General features: G+C 47.8%; 2 protein-coding genes across 4 annotated transcripts in view; one reads left to right on the top strand and one right to left on the bottom strand.

Annotated features, from left to right (window-relative positions):
- Positions 1 to 609: 609 nt before the first annotated feature.
- On the bottom strand, positions 610 to 18,442 carry LOC143826980 (acyl-coenzyme A synthetase ACSM3, mitochondrial-like). Of its 3 annotated transcripts, XM_077316069.1 has the most exons (16): positions 18,307 to 18,442; positions 17,648 to 17,824; positions 17,362 to 17,455; positions 16,092 to 16,301; positions 13,646 to 13,856; positions 13,345 to 13,552; positions 11,161 to 11,304; positions 9,826 to 9,982; positions 7,968 to 8,047; positions 6,885 to 7,008; positions 5,754 to 5,834; positions 5,528 to 5,629; positions 4,814 to 4,941; positions 3,154 to 3,253; positions 2,302 to 2,425; positions 610 to 797 (listed from the first exon to the last, which is right to left on the bottom strand). In XM_077316069.1, the coding sequence occupies exons 1-16, from the start codon at positions 18,312 to 18,314 to the stop codon at positions 715 to 717; spliced, it is 2,031 nt and encodes a 676-aa protein (XP_077172184.1). In that variant the 5' UTR covers positions 18,315 to 18,442; the 3' UTR covers positions 610 to 714. The 3 variants fall into 3 exon arrangements, with proteins under 3 accessions (XP_077172184.1, XP_077172186.1, XP_077172185.1); XM_077316071.1 differs by lacking the exons at positions 17,648 to 17,824; positions 18,307 to 18,442 and having other exon boundaries at positions 16,092 to 16,518; positions 17,362 to 17,456; XM_077316070.1 differs by lacking the exons at positions 17,362 to 17,455; positions 17,648 to 17,824; positions 18,307 to 18,442 and adding an exon at positions 17,201 to 17,221.
- LOC143826983 (putative short-chain dehydrogenase/reductase family 42E member 2) overlaps positions 18,209 to 19,384 on the top strand; it is a 59,366-nt gene continuing 58,190 nt past the window's right edge. Inside the window, exon 1 of the mRNA XM_077316079.1 lies at positions 18,209 to 18,477. The gene's annotated coding sequence lies outside the window, so the exon portion shown is untranslated. The remainder of the gene's footprint in view (positions 18,478 to 19,384) is intronic.

The following is a 19,384-nucleotide window of genomic DNA, read 5'->3' as shown; positions in this document are numbered from 1 at the left end:
GTCATGTGCTGACCCCAGTCAGTGGTGGTGTGATTTCCCATAGAACTCTTTCCCATGTTATCTCCTGCCCTGGCCTTGGGGAGGTGAATTAAATGGCTTTGAATTTGTGTAGACTAGCATGGAGTCCGCAGGCTTTTAGTGTGGGAATGCTGCTGGACGTTTCTTGCACTCAGTCTTTGCATGCAACTTCCTTTGAGTTTTGCCAGAGATCATCTTGGGTAGCTGCTGAACAAACTCATGCCAAGATTTGAAACGGAGAAGGGATTCTGGGTGCCCGTGTAGCTATGCTGACTTAATTGTTATTCAGTCTCAGCAAGGAATCCCCTTGTGCCTATTCATATCTTTCCTCAATAAAGAGATTTCTTTAGCACCAAAGAGCCTGCTTGTGAGAAATTCAGCCTGCTTGTGAGAAATGATACATTTCTCAATTTTAGGTGTTCCAATCCCACACCTCAAAGTTTGAAAACAACTGTGGTAGGGCTTAAGGAATAGTGGGAAACTTGTTTGTGTGTTCCCATATTTCCATATCTACTAAATGATGTTTGATTTGCGTTAGTGTCAACAAAGAACCAATGTTCTATTACCCTCGCCCCAAGGAACAATGGAATGTTGTTAATGAAGGCATCAAAGAAACTTTAGGGGCAACCAAAGCGATGGAGAAAAACCACATATGCATTTTTGTTTTGCTTCTTGCTTGCTTGCTTGGGAGTACAATCAGGCCTCTCCCCATTCCTTCTTCCGCAGCAACTTCCTTTGGGTTTTTCCCGAGATCGTCTTGGGCAGCTGCTGAACAAACTCTATCTAATTTGGAACAGTAAACGAGAGAGAGAGAGTCTGAGCGCATGAATTTTGACCTGGAGCTACAATATAATCATTTGAGAATTCTTGAATTTGCGGGGGATGGCTAGACATTCACAAGAAACTGCTTTATCAGACTCTTGGTCCATCGAGGGGAATATCGTCTAATGTAACAGGAAACAGCTCCAAAGGGTATCAGGAAGAAGTCTTTCATAACACAACTGCCTGGTCCTTTTAGCTTCAGTTGCCAAGGATTGAACCTGGGAACTTCTTCCCTACCGCTGGCTACAGCAGCCCTCTCCCCCAATCACAGAGGCCCAGGGAAAAAATGGTAGCCTTTGCCATTGATCCTGGAAACACTGGACTCAACCAAACACCTGACTTCTGATAAAGGCTGCTGGCTTTCAGCCCTTACTGAAGAGATCCTGCCTGTGTTAAACTCAGCGGACGATCGGCAATGTGGATGATCAGCCAGTGCCTCCTGCTGTGTAGTCCTGGAAGATCAGCAGGGGAGCTTGCTGAACCATGACATCTGCTTTGCCTGCCGAATTTGGCAGCATTTAAAGGAAGAGGCCTCCTGATAGAAGAACAGTTAGCAGTTCCGCCCAGGTTTTTGACCCCACATCCACACCAAACCCCCCCCTCCCCAAAGCCAACTTCATTATCTATCGCAGAGGCTGTCACTGAAAGACCCTCAAAATTAAAGTAGCCCAAATCGGGGAGTGGAGGCAGGGAAATCTAGCCTGTTTTGACAATTCTTTAGGCTGTGATGATTTTGTCCTTGCATGATTTATTTACTTAGTTTACTCTGCCTTTCTGTCCAAAGGTGCCATCAGGCTGGCAGGCTGTCTTTTGTTTTTAATTCCCTTGTATTTTCTGTGCCTTTGTGGTCTGTAATCTGCTTTACTCCAGGAATTCCAGACCGGGGATCACCGGACTTTCCCCGAAATCCTGCCTTAACAGTGTAGCCCTCAGGTTCTGCCATGAAAGCAGCAAACCAGCTGCTTCCATTGACTTGGGGATGGTCTTGCATGGTTACTGCTCCTGGGAAAGAGGGCGGGGCCTGGATTCCTATTCCTGCCTCAAACCTCCTCCTTCCTCTCCCCCCTAGTTGCTCCTTGGACATGGTAGGGAGGCATGGCCTGCTGATTTCTCTTCCGGCCCAGTTCCAGGACTGGCAGGGGCTTCTGGGAATTGTAGTCCATGGACATCTGGAGGGCTGCAGTTTGACTACCCCTGCCTTAAAGCCTGAAAAAAATTCTAGGGTCCCCTCTATGGTCAAAAGGTTGAGAAAGGCTGGTTGACCTTGTCTTTCTAAGATGTAAGACATGATACAAAACCATTTTGCCTCTCACGAGATGGGGGGCTCCCCTGGTCTCTCCTCTCCTGTAAGCGGCAAATGCATCAAGGTGACGAAAGATCACTCCACAGCACATAGAGGGAGCGTAACCAGCGGCCCAACAATCCTGGCAGCACATAATTGAGCACCCAAATGTGCCCTACTTGCCTTCCGGGGATATTTGTACGGAGCAGTAACTTTCTTGACGTGCTCCTGCAGTTCCAGAATTAATTTCTCTCTATCGTGCGACTGGTAGGCCGGAGAGAGGACGATGAACGCCTTCACCACCTGCAACCAAGTCAAGTCTTTATTATTACGGTACTAGACCAGTGGTCAAATTACAAGGTACATAAAAACATCTGGCATTAACAAGATAAAAGAACCATTGATAACTTAAATATTATAAAAGATAAAAACATTCCAGCTATAAGAATCATTCTGGCTTTAAAACTCACAAGCGTTATCTCAAGCAATTGAGACTCTCTCTACCTAAGTTGCTCCGAATCCAACCAGCTCTTCCTTGTTTTGATTGCTCTCCAAGCAAATCTGGCCACAACAGAAGTTATTTCTGTGCTTTTGTCTGACAACATGTCTGTGATTGCCTCTGAGTTGGGCTTATTCTGTGGGGAAGATATAAGGTCTCCCCTGAATTGATCGTATAGCCTACATTGGAATAATACATGTTCAGATGTCTCACAACCTGCAACCAAATCAAAGGCAAATAAGATGCCTTGTAAGCATCAAAGCCTATTCTTCTTCATTTGTAATAAGAGTGTATTCATAGAATCATAGAATCATAGAGTTGGAAGGGACCTCCTGGATCCTGCACAGGGCAGGACACTCACAACTCACTGCCCACCCACGGTGACCCCAATTTCATGCCCAACTGATCCCCCCACCAAAGATCTCCAGAATCCAGCCTGGCCTGGAGGAAATTCACCCACCATCCCACAGCAGCAATTAAGAGACAAACACGGTAGGAATGCCGATGCCAGAATCCCTGCTGGTTCCGTTACCTCTCCTCGGATGGGATCCGGGCTGCTGACGGCCGCCGAATCTGCCACGGCTGGGTGCTCTGCCAAAGCGTTTTCCACTTCAAAGGGCCCGATGCGGTACCTGAGACACCAAGGGAGAGTCGGGGCCTTGTTTTGAAGCTAAGCCTTGTGTGCACCATTACATTACTTTCACCTGGAATTTCAGCACCGGCTCCTTGGCTAGAGCTCTAGGGCAGTGCGAAGTGGGGAGAAACCAGTGGGGGGGGGGGGCTGCACATTGGGGAAGAATCTTGCTTTGGCATCCTCACCCAGGCTGGCCCTGATATCTATCCAAAGATAGTTTCACCCTTCATCAGGTTTCACTCGTAGCATCAAATTTTTCTTTCTGTAGAAGTGTGCATGCACTCAAAAGCTTACACCCAGAATGAAGCTTTGTTTGGTTTTAAAGGTGCCGCTCTGGACTCAACATTTGTTCTGTTGCTTCAGAGCAGTACGGCTGAATGTTTAGGGCTGATCCTGCGTTGAGCAGGGGGTTGGACTAGATGGCCTTTATGGCCCCTCCCAACTCTATGATTCTATGATTCTGTTCTCATTCTGGGGGACAGAACTGACTAAATAACTAACTGCGGTAGCCTAAAAGCACTATCCTGGGAGTCTGCTCCATCACATAGACCTGCTTAGGGTCAGAAGCAAACCAGTTCTGCTTTCCCAGATTTGTTCAATGAGGCTTACTCCCAGGACAGGCCCCTTAAGACTAGGGGATACCAGCCTCCAGGTGGGACCTGGGGATCCCCTGGAATTATAGCTCACCTCCAGACTAAAAAGAACCATTCCCCTGGAGAAAGTGCCTATTTTGGAAGGTAGAATCCATATAATTATATTCCACCGAGATCCCCCTCCGCCCCAAATCCAGCCGACTTCTGGCTTCACCCCCAAAGTTTTTAGGTATTTCCCAACCCGAAGCTGCAACCCTAGTTGTTACTGTTGACTTCTTTGTTAAAGTAAGTTTCATTTGAATTTATTTTAAGCTAAACTTGCTGAGATGAATATATATTCAGGCGGGTTACCTGTGTTGGTCTGAAGCAGGAGAAAAAGGTTTGAGCCCAGGGACACCTTTTTAACCTGCAAAGTTTTATTTACGGTATAAGCGATTTCTGCGCATGCCCCCTTCTCCAGATGAAGTACCCGGATGAGTTAGAGGGAGGGATTTAAGTGGGGCGACAGTAGGAAAGAGGAAATCCAGGTAAATGCAGTTAACGAGAATTAAATAGTTGTTTCTGTTGAGGCAGGTTGAAAAAAAATTCTCTTGTCAAAGATAGAAGAGAAGCTTCTCCCCTTCGGTATGGCTAAGGGGGAATTATGTATAAGTTGGGCCTAGGAGAGCACAAGAACCAGCTGTTACCAGAATCGTGCTTACACGTGTCCTGTGACGCGTGTATTAAGCCGTGGGGATCTAGCAGAGCAAGAGGGCTGTAACGCAGCAAAAATTGATCGATTTTGCCAATGTTTTACGAGGTAATAGCACCCCTACGGACTCAAGGCAGACAGTGTTGCTAAATTGTAAAAACAACAATCTTTATAAAAGCATAAATATATCTAACACACCTAACAAACAGTCGCATAGAGAAGAACAGGGTGGGAAAAGAGGGTTCAGGGCAGAGTGTTAAGAAATTCCGCATACCCAGAAGATAAGATAACGTCGTCAGCGCGTGCAATAAACTGGATGTATCCATCTTCGTCCGTAACTCCCCTGTCCCCAGTGATGTAGAAATCCCCACGCTCTGTTGAGGCTGTTTTCTCTGGATCATCCTGACAAACAGTGAAATGCCTTCTGGAATCCTGGTTCATACTTGTGGGCTCTACACTTGATCACCCACTGGTTGACTTGCACAGGTGGGGAATGAGCCCCACATACGGAGTTTTGTCAGATTGTCTCCGCAGTGTGAATTCACACTTGACTTTCTGCTCTTCAGCACTCAGTTTGCCTTTTGGATCCTGATTCCCCACGTTTCTGAGAGGGCTTTTGTGCTGATTTTTCCTTAGCCTCACTTCCAAGCTGAAGGGAATTAAAAAGGTACAAAGATTTCCTCCCCCCCTTTTGCCCCCCTTGAAAGTTACTCCCTACCCCAACACTGGACCTTCCGCCATTCTCCTCCCTTCGTCAATGTACAAGTGTCATTAGTTTTAATTTTTTAGACAAGCAGCATGAGTCCAGCGGTATGAGACCATCGCTAGTCTAGGATCATTGAATAATTCAAATTAAAATTGGGAGGGGGGAGGAACACGCAGGTGCAAATACACACAGACACACACGTACGTTGCCAATCACAGCATGCAATGCCAGCGTCAGGGCATTCTGGACGCGCTTTCCCATAGAAGCCTGATTCTTTCTTACCACGTAGCTGGTGAACAGGCCCAGCGGCCTCTTCGGTCTGATCCTGACAGCAATGTCCCCTTCTTCACCAGGAGGCAGGCGATCCCCGCGTTCATTGATCACCTAGAAAGAAGGAGAGCGATCGGTTGGCCATTGGGATTGGGTTTTTCCCCACTCTCTTTTGCATAGTGTTTCTGGTGTAACAGTGTCTGAACCCGAGGGTTCTCTTGGTTCTTCAGGAACCAACCTGGACGTCGAAGGGTGGGCATGGCTTCCCCATGAAGCCTGGCTTGACTTGCATCCCTGTCAATGTTCCGCATAGCATGGTCTGTGAAAACAAATTTAGATTTTTGAGTGTGTTTTTGATGTTGCGGAATTGAAGGAGGAGAGGGGCTCAGCAGTGGTGAGATACTATACTGCCCACCCTACAAGGCTGTCGTTTTCTGCGGGTTAGCTGATCTCTGCAGTTTGGAGCTCTCCATATAATAGAATCATAGAGTTGGAAGGGACCTCCTAGGTCATCCAGTCCAACCCCCTGCACTGTGCAGGACACTCATAAGCTTATCGCTCATCCGCTGTCACCTGCGTCCCTTGAGCCTTCATAGAATCAGCCTCTCTGTCAGATGGCTCTCCAGCCTCTGCTTAAAAACCTCTAAGCCCTCCCTAGTGTGCAGCCACATGCATGATGGTCTTTCTATGGCTGCCAAGGCGGTCTCGTGAATCAAATGCTTCTGTTCTTGTCCTGAAGATCTTCAAAACTGGAATGTCTGTGATCACAATGACCAGTCTTATCAGAGACCAAATTAGATGGGACATTGGAAGATCCCAAATGGATCTTCTCAAATTCTTCTGTACGGGGGGGGGGGGGGACGGGACACACCAGCAGCATCATTCTGTACTCCTTGGATTTAGGAGCTAGGTGAGAATTTCCTTCTTGCCTTTGTTCCAGAGGGCCACAATCATGTCACACCGCTGCACTGCGGAGAGGAGGGATGTCTTAGTTTATTCCTGCTCTTTGCTGCTTGCAATGTGCAAACAATTGTGTGTGTATCAACGTACAGCAGCCTTTCTTGACTTTTCTACTGCTGAGAAAGCCCTGAAACATTCTACAGGTTTCAAGAAAACCAAGAAGTGTTGTGATTGAGCAGAATATGCTCAGGAAGCAGAGCTTCCATTTAGGGCCCCTCTCCTTCCCAACCCCTCCTGGCCCATCGTTGGCCATTTGGGAGAGAGGGGTTTGGTCAACGGGTCCATATATGGTCATAGCACCCAATATAAATATATAATAATTCACTCCCACCCATTCAGGAAACCCTTCCAGGGCCATCAGGGAAACCCCAGGGCTTCATGAAACCCTGGTTGAGAAAGCCTGACGTACAGTCTCGGTCTGCCCATAGCCTTCCTGGATCTCCAGTCCTGTCTGGGCCTTCCAGTGTTCCATCATTTCCGGGTTCATTGGCTCTCCACCACTTAAACAAAACTTCAGACTCTTGAAGTGGTAGCTGAAAAAGCATACAGAGAAAAAAACACCCATTAATATAGTAGAACCATGGTTGTCTCTAGGAATTGCTGAAAACTAGATGGCTTTGCCACAGAGTTTCTGGCGATTCTTAGAGAGTGTCGTCACTAGTGGGGTATTCTCTAGTATATCCTTCCAAATCCCACCTTTCCTTTTGAGAGCTGCAGCTGGTTTCCATCTCGATTTCTCCTCACAACAATTCTGCAGGGTTCTCAAGGCGTGAGACTTGACTGAACCAAGGTCACCCAGTGTGCTTCGTGACAGAGATGGGATTTGAAACTGGACCTCACTGACGGACATTGTTGTAAGTGATACGCCACACTGTTTGCTTCCGGGTGTTGAAAAGTCACAGGACAAACCTAACCCTGAGTCAGTAGGCCCAGAAGGGTGTAACTCTTCTTAAGATTGGATCTGCATGGGAAGTGGGCCAGCCCAGCTACCAGACCTTAAGGAAGCCTTTCTCAACTTCTTTACCATCGAGAAACTCCTGAGACATTCTTCAGGCTTTGAGAAGTGGAACAGTCATGCAGAATATGGTTGTGTAGCAAAGCTTCACCAGGGGCTCCTCCCCTTTCCACGCCCTCTAGGCCCATCACTGCCCATTGTGGGGGGGGGGGGAAGAGTGTGGACCAAATATGGTCATATGACCCAATAAATGTATAATGAATTTTAGGGCTAAAACATGAACCATTTCCATTCTGGAAAACCCTCCCAAGTCTGTCGTGAAACCTCAGGGTTTCACAACACCCTGGTTGAAAAAGCCTGGGTTAAGGCTTTAATGATTGTTTTGCTGATGGAATGTTTTTTGAGCTACTTGAGTGCCCACATTTTCCACTGCTCGGCTGTTCTTACTCGGTTTAGGGGCAGAAAGGTGGGACAGAACATAAATAAGACTCGCCTCAGGGCTGCAGTATCTTAGTTCTTTCGCTACAGGGTACGTACCTGCTCACTTCATGCTGCAGAAGCATGCGGAAAATCGTCGGCGTGCCACAGAAGGTTGTGACAGGGTAAGTAGCAAGAGTCTGCGAATGATAGAAAAGCCTTAAGAAATGAGAGTCATTCCAGAGGTCTCACTTTTTGATACGTCCATGCTTTCGCAGCCATCCTCTGAAAGAAGAGGGTGGATTGGGCTGGCCTAGAGGATTGGGCATTACACCGGAGTTCCCACACCCTAGAGTTGTTGCATTCTCTTCCTCTATGCAGCATTTCAAATGGCATTTGGTGAGCTGTCGCCTAGAATAGATATATTGGGTTGGTCCTCCTAGTTTTGCTTATTGTGTCATTCTGGGTTTTTGTAATGTTGATGCTCCTCTATATTGTTCCAGCAGTTGGCTTTAATAACTGTTTTGTGGATGCTATAGATAGATTGGATGGATGGATGGATGGATGGATGGATGGATGGATGGATGGGTGGGTGGGTGGGTGGGTGGTTGGATGGAAGGATGGAGGGAGGGAGGGAGAGAGAAGATGGATGGATTAGATGGATGGATGGATGGATGGATGGATTAGATGGAGGATGGGATGGAGGGAGGGAGGGATGGATGGAGAGAGAAGATGGATGGATGGATGGATGGATGGATTAGATGGATGGATGGAGGGAGGGAGGTAGGGAGGGATGGATGGAGAGAGAAGATGGATGGATGGATTAGATGGATGGATGGATGGATGGATGGATTAGATAGATGGAGGATGGGATGGATGGAGGGAGGGAGGGAGGGAGGGAGGGAGGGAGGGATGGATGGAGAGAGAAGATGGATGGATGGATTAGATGGATGGATGGATGGATGGATTAGATAGATGGAGGATGGGATGGATGGATGGAGGGAGGGAGGGAGGGAGGGAGGGAGGGAGGGAGGGAGGGATGGATGGATGGATGGATGGATGGATGGATGGATGGATGGATAGATAGACACACCATCTTTGAAGTGCTCATGTTTCACCTGATGCTTAAAGCTTGAGCCTTTGGGAGTGGTTTGACTTCTTCCCTGAATCCCAGAACCAGCCTATTCATCACCACCTTCTCCCTCTGAACTGAATTGTGTGTGTGTGGGAATGCAGTGAGCTCTGAAAACTGTGGGTTGGGACGAAGGCCGTGTGAGTAGAGGTGTGTCCACAACTTTCTCACCTCTTTCTGCCCGCATTCTCTTATGCCCACTGAAATTGTGCCCCCGTGTGGGAAAGACCATACGCGGTCAGGGTCCTGTGTACCCCAAGGTCCGCCTGTTTTCATATTCTCCTGAAAGAGTGACTATCGATTCCAAAAACTTGGTGATCCCTGGCCCCAAAGAAGTCCACCTAGCCTCCCTCAGAACCAGAGCCTTCCCATCCAACCTGACGGAACAAGCTCCTCAACAAAATCAAGGCCCTATCAGAACGCAAACAGTTCCGTAGGGCCTGCAACACAGAGCTCTTCCGCCAGGCTTTCAGATGAGGCCAATGATGGGACCTCCCCACAACCTGGCCCCTTGCCAGGAAACTTGACATCCAGTAGGTCCTATATTGTGCTGTTAACTATATCTTCTTTTGTTCATATTGTTTCCAATGTTCTATATCCCTTTCCCGTTCCCCACTGGTTTTATATACACTGCCCCAAGGTGTCCATGAGGAGCAGTATATAAATTAAGTGTACAAATAAATAAAATAGGGCAGAGTTGAAAGTGGCTCCAGTGTGTGCAGGGGTATCTGGTGAAAACGCCATTCCCCTTCTTTTGCCCGGGGGAAAGAGGGTGGGGAAGATCCCAGCCTGTGTTTTGCTTTTGGACCGCTTGGTACCACACGGGGAAGATAAGCCTACTCGTACACTGAGAACGGTTGTCGGCTCAAACTGCATTTTGCCGTGAGCAAAGACGCAGGACCCCTGAGTCCATGGGGCGAACACGCTGGCGAAGACGAACTTTACCCAGCCGGTATCAGACAGACCCCACATAACGCTCTCGGGAGTCAGGCCCATCCAGTACCTGTTGATATGGAAGCACAAACAGCGTGTGTTAAAATTGACTAATTGCAGCAGTCAAATGCCGTTCATGTGGGAAAGAACTTCTACAACGGGGACATCCACACTTTTGGATCCCTGGGCCTCCTTGACATCAAGCATCTGGCGGACCAGGCAGGCCCAGGGTCTGGTCGTGGTGAAAAGTGCCGTGGAGTCATGGCCAGCTTTTGGCAACCCATGACAAGAGATTTTCAAGACAAGAGGTCAACAGAGTTGGGTTGCTGTTGTCCACCTCTGCAACTCTGGACTTCTTTGGTGACCCTGCTCAGGTGTTGAGATGAACCAATATTGTGCTAGACAGGGCAATCCAGCTCAGGACCGTCCTGGGGTCTACTCTATGCCCCCCATGCCCCCCATGCTATAGGGCCTGTAAATCTCCCCTTTAGTGATGGGGCATCTGGGGCATCTAGGACTTCACATCACTTTGGCATGCCCATGTTTACTTCTAATATTGCTGCTGGGGTCATGGACCTCATCGAGGCCTGTGGCATCCCCTAACTGGGTCTCATTTCTAAAAAAAAAAATTAAAAAATTATTGTGTGCTAGAGGAGAAGCAGACATAGCCCAGTGGGCTGTCATTTGGATGGCTCCTCATCCACAACATCTGCAAATACTCCTCTCTGTATCTTTAGCTCAGCCTTTCTCAACATTTTTACCGAGAACCCCCTGAAACATTCTTTAGGTTTCGAGAAACCCCAGAAGTGGTGTAATGATGCAGAATGTGATTGGGAAGTTGTGTACACGTCCACTTGGGGCTCCTTCCCTTCCCACCGCCTGCAGGCCCGTCATTATGCCCGTCATTTCGGGAGGGGTAGACAGGTCAACATGACCGTATATGGCCATATCTCAATAAATATTTAACAAATTTATTACAAATTAATTAACTTCCCCTCATTTGGGAAACCCTTCGAGGGCCATTAAGAAACCCTTGAAGCCTGCTTTAGCTTTTCAGTCTTATTTTACGCTCAAGGATAGGTTTTGATTAGGAAATTCTGCATACTCCTCAACACTCATTCAGCAGAGCAGCAGGGTCCAGGCAATAGGCGGGCCCGGTTTTGTGCTGGAGTCAGGGTCCTAAGCATTGTGCCCCACAAAATCTCGTGCTCAATTGAGTCCTCCCTCTCTGGCAATGGAAAGAGATACCTTGCACCAGGCACTAATCCCAGTCCAAGACTGCAGCAGGAATGCTCCACCATCTTGGGATAACCTGTGGTGCCACTAGTGAAGTAGATGGTCATTGGGTCTTGACTTCTTGTTTTAACAGGCTGGTGCTTGTCAGACGCAGTTCTATAAAGTATACAGTATTTATTTATTATATTTATACAGCGCCCTCCCCTGAGGCTCAGGGCGGTTTACATAGAATTTAGCAGACCAGGGAACAGTACAGATAACTCAGGAATAATAAAGGGTAACAGTACAGTAATAACAATAGAACAATATGATAGAACAGTAGAACAATGGTGAGAACAGTAATTCAGATTACAGCATACTGACAGCCCCATGGGTTGGACGAATCAGCAGTGATTTTCATCGAAAGGAGGCCTGGGGGCCCATTGTGGCACAGAGTGGTAAGGCAGCAGACATGCAGTCTGAAGCTCTGCCCACGAGGCTGGGAGTTCGATCCCAGCAGCCAGCTCAAGGTTGACTCAGCCTTCCATCCTTCCGAGGTCGGTAAAATGAGTCCCCAGCTTGCTGGGGAATCAACGGTAATGACTGGGGAAGGCACTGGCAAACCACCCCGTATTGAGTCTGCCATGAAAACGCTGGAGGGCGTCACCCCAAGGGTCAGACACCCCAAGGCACAGGGGATACCTTTACCTTTACAACAGTGATACTCACTCCATGGCCTATGGGTAGCCATGTTCACTGTTGCCACATGACTGCTGTGTGCATTCATAGAACAAAAATGTTTAGCTCCCCCCTTTGGACTGACATGTCTTCTCCCTGCCTGCTTGACCTTTTTTGCACTGGTAGTTTCCATCACGTTCACCTTGCATTTTTCTCGATGTATTTTTGCCATTCTGCTTCCCCGTGATGTTTTCCATGAATTTTTATGGATTGAAATTTCTTCCTGCATCGCCTCAGTCCTGACTTCACTCTTTCCCTTGTTTTTTCTGGTTTATTTAAGACAACATTTGTGGCAAAACCCACAGTACCCCAGCGACAACTATAATACCCGCCTCTTTCCCTGCTTCAACTCCGCCCCCCCCAGTGCCTCAGGGGTCTGGGGGAGCCTGTCATTCCAATTAAGAGTTAATAGATATTGTTAAATATGGTGTTAAATATGGAGGGTCCCTCACATCTTCCTTGCTCGGCCTCAATCGAACGTGGGAAACATAGTGTAATGAGTTGAATGCTGGTCTTGGATGCCTGAGATAAAGACATTGACAAGGCAAGCCAGTGTGGTGGTAGTGGTTAAGGGTAGTGGTCTCTAATCTGGCGAGCCAGGTTGGAGTCCCTTCTCCTCCTCATGCAAAGAGCTGGGAGACCATGGGCTCATCACAGTCTTGATAGTGCTGTTCTGAGCAAGCTGTCCCTTCAGGGCTCTCTCAGCCTCACCTACCTCACAGGGTGTCTGTTGTGGGCGGAGGGAGGGAAGGCAATTGTAAGCCACTTTGAGACTCCTTTGGGTAGTGAAAAGCGGGGTATAAAACCAACTCTTCTTCTTCAGAGCAGTTTATCACACAAAGCGTATTAATACTAGTTTTCATACCAAAATGATCCCTCCACCAAAAACCTTCAGAATCCAGCCTGGCCTGTATTCATTCCCACCTTGGGAAGGGTTATCACCAGTGCAATGCGTGCCTAGCTGATGATTCACTCCCTTCCTTCCATTTGTTGTGGTGCACCTGATGCTGCTTCTCTGGCTACCTAATTCACATCTTCTCCTAAGGGCACACATCTTTAAAAGCTTTTCATTGAACACATGCACACACAACCTCTAAACAAACTTTTGAAGCTTTCCCTACAAATGGTTTTTCTCCAGCGATCCAAGATCTAACTCATAGCGTGAGTTTCAAACCTCTTATATTCACATGCAAAACTTGTGCATGAACCTGGTTCAAACAATGGCGTGACTGCATATTTTGTGAGCACCGTGCATAGCACATGCTCCCAATATGCATTTCTACCCTGCATTCCTCCCTCCCCTGTTGATATATCTTTTGCAGCAGGGGTAGTCAACCTGTGGTCCTCCAGATGTCCATGGACTGCAATTCCCATGAGCCCCTGCCAGCAAACGCGTTTGCTGGCAGGGGCTCATGGGAATTGCAGTCCATGGACATCTGGAGGACCACAGGTTGACTACTCCTGTTTTGCAGCATTCACCTGAGCAGGTCGTGGAAAGGGATCCATCCTTCTCTCCTGCCTTCGGAGACCAGGATCCGGCTTTTCAGGAAGCGGCAGTCGGTCACAACGGAATCTACCAATGGCGCTATGGCTTCGTTGGTTATGATGCTCTTGGCTTTGGAGGCTTGAAGCCTATACAGAATGTCTTTGGCAGTCAACAGGACAGTAGCAGGGACAAAGACGATGCCTAGAATTGAAGCAAAATGCAGTTAAAAGAAACAGGGAAATGGTCCACTGTACACCCACCGACCCACCCAGTTCACTTGGGGTTACCACTGACCTGCTCTCATGCAGCCCACGGTTATAGTCCACCACTCTGGAATCCGTGGCAGGATGACGATGACTCTGTCTCCTCGGTGCAGATCGCAAGCACCGGAGAGCACGTTGGCAGCTTTCCTGGATAAGACCCCCAGCTCCTCAAAGCTCCACTGCACCTCCTCTCCTCGGCCACTGATCCACCACAGGGCTGGGTTGGGAGGCCTCTTTCCATCCTGTCGGACATACAGTTGGTGGTGGCTGAGTTTTAATTTAGGAAAAATTAGAGAAATCTAGAAGGGGCCCAAAATGGCCAGGAATCCCAATAATAAGCTAAAGAGAGAGATGGCAGTGGAAGGGGAACATGCAAGGGAGAGCTCACTTGCTATGGCTGCACCTGGACCCCTTCCAATCTCCGTCCCATTCCACAATACACAGGGTTGGAGGCTAAAGGGAAGAAACCACCTCCAACACTGAAGCTGTGCAATGCCAGGTCGATCAATAACAAGAACAACACGCTGCAAGCCTACTTTGCATGATGGAAACCTGGGTCAGGGAGGGTGAAGCAATTGCCTTAAAAGAACTAGCCCCTGCTGGGTTCTCTGTCCTCCGTCAGTCGCAGACCGTGGAGAGGGAAGGTGATTCTAACCTGGGATAATTTCTCCTTCAGAACTTTTCCCATTGATTCCAGTCATAGAATGTACTGGCCTTGGGGGAGATGCAACTGAGAGCTTGGTCATGTGGGTGGTGTATAGAATCATAGAGTTGGAAGGGGCCATAGAGGCCATCTAGTCCAACCCCTTGCTCAACACAGGATCAGCCCAGAGCATCCTAAAGCATCCAAGAAAACTGTGCATCCAACCTTTGCTTGAAGACTGCCAGTGAGGGGGAGCTCACCACCTCCTTAGGCAGCCTATTCCACTGCTGAACTACTCTGACTGTGAAAAACTTTTTCCTGATATCTAGCCTATATCGTTGTACTTGAAGTTTAAACCCATTACTGCGTGTCCTCTCCTCTGCAGCCAACGGGAACAGCATCCTGCCCTCCTCCAAGTGACAACCTTTCAAATACTTAAAGAGGGCTATCATGTCCCCTCTCAATCTCCTTTTCTCCAGGCTGAACATTCCCAAGTCCCTCAACCTATCTTCATAGGGCTTGGTCCCTTGGCCTCAGGTCATCTTCGTCACTCTCCTCTGTACCCTTTCAATTTTATCGACGTCCTTCTTGAAGTGAGGCCTCCAGAACTGCACACAGTACTCCAGGTGTGGTCTGACCAGTGCCGTATACAATGGGACTATGACATCTTGTGATTTTGATGTGATGCCTCTGTTGATACAGCCCAAAATGGCATTTGCCTTTTTTACCGCTGCATCACACTGCCTGCTCATGTTTAGTTTACAATCCACAAGTACCCCAAGGTCTCGTTCACACACAGTGCTACCTAGAAGCGTATCGCCCATCCAGTAGGCATGCTTTTCATTTTTCTGACCCAGATGCAGAACTTTACACTTATCTTTATTAAATTGCATCTTGTTCTCATATGCCCATTTTTTGCCCATAGAAGGGAGGAGAATCTCCATTCAGAAGAAAGGTGAAATATGAATAAAGCCAATAGAGAAAGTGAATTGCAGAGAAGCCCAGTTCAAATCTCTGCTCTGACCCGAGGCAAACTGGCTGAGTCAAGCTACCTTCTTAGTCAAGCTACCTTCTGAGTCAAGCTACCCCACCTTTCATTCTTCCTAACTGGGTGTGGGGAGGATGAAACAAACCACTTCAGTGGAAATGGTTCAATAAAGTGACTCTCTTGACCAGGGGTAGTCAAACTGCGGCCCTCCAGATGTCCATGGACTACAATTCCCAGAAGCCCCTGCCAGCAAATGCTGGCAGGGGCTCCTGGGAATTGTAGTCCATGGACATCTGGAGGGCCGCCGTTTGACTACCCCTGCTCTTGACCATAAAACCATCCCAGTTTGCATGTTAAAACAGCAGTACATTCACAGGCATAAAAACAAACGTTAAGCCTCAAGAACTGGGAGAAACGGGGCAAGCTCAGTAAAGCAAGAACAGGGGATCAAGATTGAGTTCAAAGCCTTGGTGGACAAAATGGCATTAGCTGGACTTCAAAAACGACCCAAGTGCACTGCAGCAAAATGTCCATTACTGTCTATAGGATATAATACCAGTAGAAGTCTGTTATTGGAGATCTGGAAACAAATTCACAGTCCTTAGAATCACAAAACTGGAAATTAATTACAGACTCAGCAGAAGCCAAACTGGGTTGGTATTACTCAGTATGTCTTCCCTGGTTCTTCTTCCTACAGTAGAAGAAAGCCTGCCTTGATCAGCTAAATCCAGGTATCCTCAAAGTAGGCAAATATCACAGGCTGTCCCAGCGGTCTATATAGCCAGTCCAAAAAGCAACAGCTGTCGTCACACCTTCCTTAAGAACAACAGAAACAACGCAACGTACCTTTTCCTTTTGGCTCCACTGATCCAGCACGTCACTCGCAAAATTAAAATGCTCAGGCACGTCCCTGGAGAGGGCTTCGTAGTCTGTGGGATCCAGGGATGCCACTCCCCTGTGGCTTGCGATTCTGTAAGGCACTCCAGGGCTAAGGAGAGATCTGAGGACCGGCAGTCGGGCGAGGAGCTTCATTCGACCCATGGCGGCTGATTTCACCTTTCAGAGGGAGACAGAGCAAACCGATCACTCCCAGTCCGGCTGGTTGGAGACAAAACCCTGATGGATGGAGCTGATTCCAGTGGAAAAGCCACGATGCTTCCCAAAGGCAGAAATTCTGGACCCTTGAATTTCCTCTCCTTCAACGTGTTAAGGGGTCCCATTAACCGTGTCGGGATTCTAGCATCAATGAAAGGCACTGGTCCATGAATATGCTCTGGAAGACACATGTAGAAGAAGAGTTGGTTTCTATACCCCACCTTTCACTGCCTGAAGGAGTCTCAGAGTGGCTTCCATTCGCCTTCCCTTTCCTCTCCCCACAACAGACACCCTGGGAGAGAGGTGAGGCGGAGAGAGCCCTGATGTTACTGCTCAGTCAGAACTGCACTATGAAGGCTGGGACAAGTCCAGACTCACCCATCGGGCTGCATAGGGAGGAACGGGGAATCAGATTACAAGATTACAAGCCACTGCTATGAACCACGATTCCACGTTCCTCCATTTGAAGCTGCCACGTGGTACATTTTTGCGTGGCCGATATTTACTGACTGGGGTCCATGAAGAGTCATGGCCGCCCTCTTCCTCTGGTGCTTGGACCTCCCCCCCCTGAAACTGGTTTTGTTCCGTTGCATCAGGGCTAACTGAAGTCACATTGCCTTCATGATTAAATTTAGGGCCACTGGGGCCCGTATTTTAGGTTGAATCAGACTGGTTTATCTTGGTCATTTCATTCCTAAGTGGGAAACCATCCTTATTGCAGAATACTCATTCATTTAATTAAAACCAAGCCCTAAATCCCCTCGAGTGCCTCAAAGTCACAGCTGGCAAATAGGAAGCTGCTCGTCTTTTTAGGGCCAGCGAAGTACAGAAGCCTAGACTTTCTCCATCCAGGTACTAACCAGCATTGACCGTGCCAAGTTTCCAACCTCTGATGAGCTCAGGCAGATTTGGGCTCTTCGCACTGCTATTATTATATCGTCCCACCCCAAAACTAGAGGGAGAAATGTAATATTTTCCCATTGGAGCAAAAGCCGAAGATGTGTCTGTCTTGGTGACTTACCAGCTCTTCGGGTCCTGGATGCCAGGTAACAAAGAGCCCAAAAGGGGAAATCTCCAGAAAGGGCCTCTTGAGAAACAGCCATTGCTTAGTATGTCTAAGTAAATATTAACTTTAATTTGTCATCTGAAAAATGCACATTGTCCACTTGACCTCCAATTCTGTGTTAACCTTTGACGCTCATGTCCACTGGCCCATCTTTTCTCTAATGGCACAAATTAAATTTGCATGAATATAAAATCCTATTTACATTTCCCCACCAAATTTAGTTGTGTAAAATCCCGTTTACCTTTTCCAGCCCCAATGCTTGGGGCCGTTTGGAAGGGCCCAAAGAGTGGAATTCTTCTCAGCCTCACGCCACGAAAAGCCCTCTGCACCGGGGGCCCGTGTAGCCCTCGCTCTTTTCTGCCTGCTTGCATTTTTGGGGGCGTGATGCTTCTTGCTCGTGGGTGCCCTGCCACGCAGCCTAGTAGGGAGAAACAGGATTAAACCGCCAAGACTGAAAGCAAAAGAAACCGCTGGGAAGATTCTCTTTGCTTTAGGATGCTTTGGGCTGATCCTGCGTTGAGCAGGGGGCTGGACTAGATGGCCTGTGTGGCCCCTTCCAACTCTAGGATTCTATGATTCTTTCTTTCTTGGCATCCTACTGAATTTTGGAGCAGATCATTCATTGGACAGACCTGAAGGAGATCTGGGAAAGGCTGCCCTATTGGGTAGCTCACATATTGTCAGTCATGGAACCCTGGAGAAAGGGGACTACATAGATTCTGAAGCGGACATGAAGGAAAGGTGGGCAGAGCCATTTAAGGCCCGATAAGGGATACTTTGTGTGGTCAAAGACCCCCGCCCATCCCTTCATAAAAGCATGTTTTTTGACACTTAAAAAGAGGAAGCGGCCATAAGGGGCACATCTGCATGCGCTTGTATATGTGCAATTTAAAAGCCTACCATTGCATGTTTTTAGCAGCTCAGTGGTGGAATGTCCGTTTTTCATGTGGAAGGTGCCAGGTTCAGTCTCATGGTTTTCAAACCATGCCCAGTTGCCACTGTGTTTCCTGCTTCCTCACTGAAGTCTCTGCTCTCGTCTCCCCCTGTCTCGTCCCGGATTTCTGCTTCCTGGTGAGTCAGCCGGTAGACAGGACTTCCCGATGGGTTTTTTTTCCTTCTGTTTTGGCTTGTCCATCAATGTCACATGGCACAAACGCGACGTTTGAGCACCCTCCCCTGCCTATCCAGCCCCCTTCCAAGTTTGAAATTAATTTTGTCTAATTTTTCTTTCTTTCTTTCTTTCTTTCTTTCTTTCTTTCTTTCTTTCTTTCTTTCTTTCTTTCTTTCTTTCTTTCTTTCTTTCTTTCTTTCTTTCTTTCTTTCTCTCTCTCTCTCTCTCTCTTTCTTTCTTCCTTTCTCTCTTTCTCTCTTTCTCTCTTTCTCTCTCTCTTCCTTCCTTCCTTCCTTTCTTCCTTCCTTCCTTCCTTCCTTCCTTTCTTTCTTTCTTTCTTTCTTTCTTTCTTTCTTTCTTTCTTTCTTTCTTTCTTTCTTTCTTTCTTTCTTTCTTTCTTTCTTTCTTTCTTTCTTTCTTTCTTTCTTTCTCTCCCTTCCCTTCCCTTCCCTTCCCTTCCCTTCCCTTCCCTTCCCTTCCCTCCCCTTCCCCTTCCCCTTCCCCTTCCCCTTCCCCTTCCCCTTCCCTTCCCTTCCTTCAAGGAACTAGGATTAGGTTTGGGGTATCAAGAGTGGTGTTTCCATGATCGATTCCCCCCCCCCTACAGTATTCTTTAGCATGAAATGCCCTTCTTTTTTTGCGAGAGGATTTTGGTGCCCCAGAATCTCATGTCAATTCCATTCCGCATTCACGATCCCCTCCTTTACTTTGTTTGCATGCAGCACTGAAATACTTTGTATTTATTTATCTCGCAGTGGGGAATCTGCCATCTGCCTCCTCTCCAATTCCACATTCAAGTCCATACCAGCAGGGAACTAAGGGGCACTGGTTCCTCCCTCCCGATTTTAATTTTATTCAGCGATCCTA

The sequence above is a fragment of the Paroedura picta genome, chromosome 17 (assembly GCF_049243985.1).
Source record: "Paroedura picta isolate Pp20150507F chromosome 17, Ppicta_v3.0, whole genome shotgun sequence".
NCBI classification, from domain to species: Eukaryota; Metazoa; Chordata; class Lepidosauria; order Squamata; family Gekkonidae; genus Paroedura; species Paroedura picta.
This window is presented reverse-complemented; position numbering and strand designations above follow the sequence as displayed.

Excerpts from the sequence above, each read along its gene's own strand:
- LOC143826980 (XM_077316069.1), bottom strand. Across the intron at positions 16,302-17,361 it reads ATCCAGGACCCGAAGAGCTG|GTGAAATCAGCCGCCATGGG; the intron begins GTAAGTCACCAA and ends TCCCTCTGAAAG. Across the intron at positions 3,254-4,813 it reads GACGTTATCTTATCTTCTGG|GTACCGCATCGGGCCCTTTG; the intron begins GTATGCGGAATT and ends TTGGTGTCTCAG.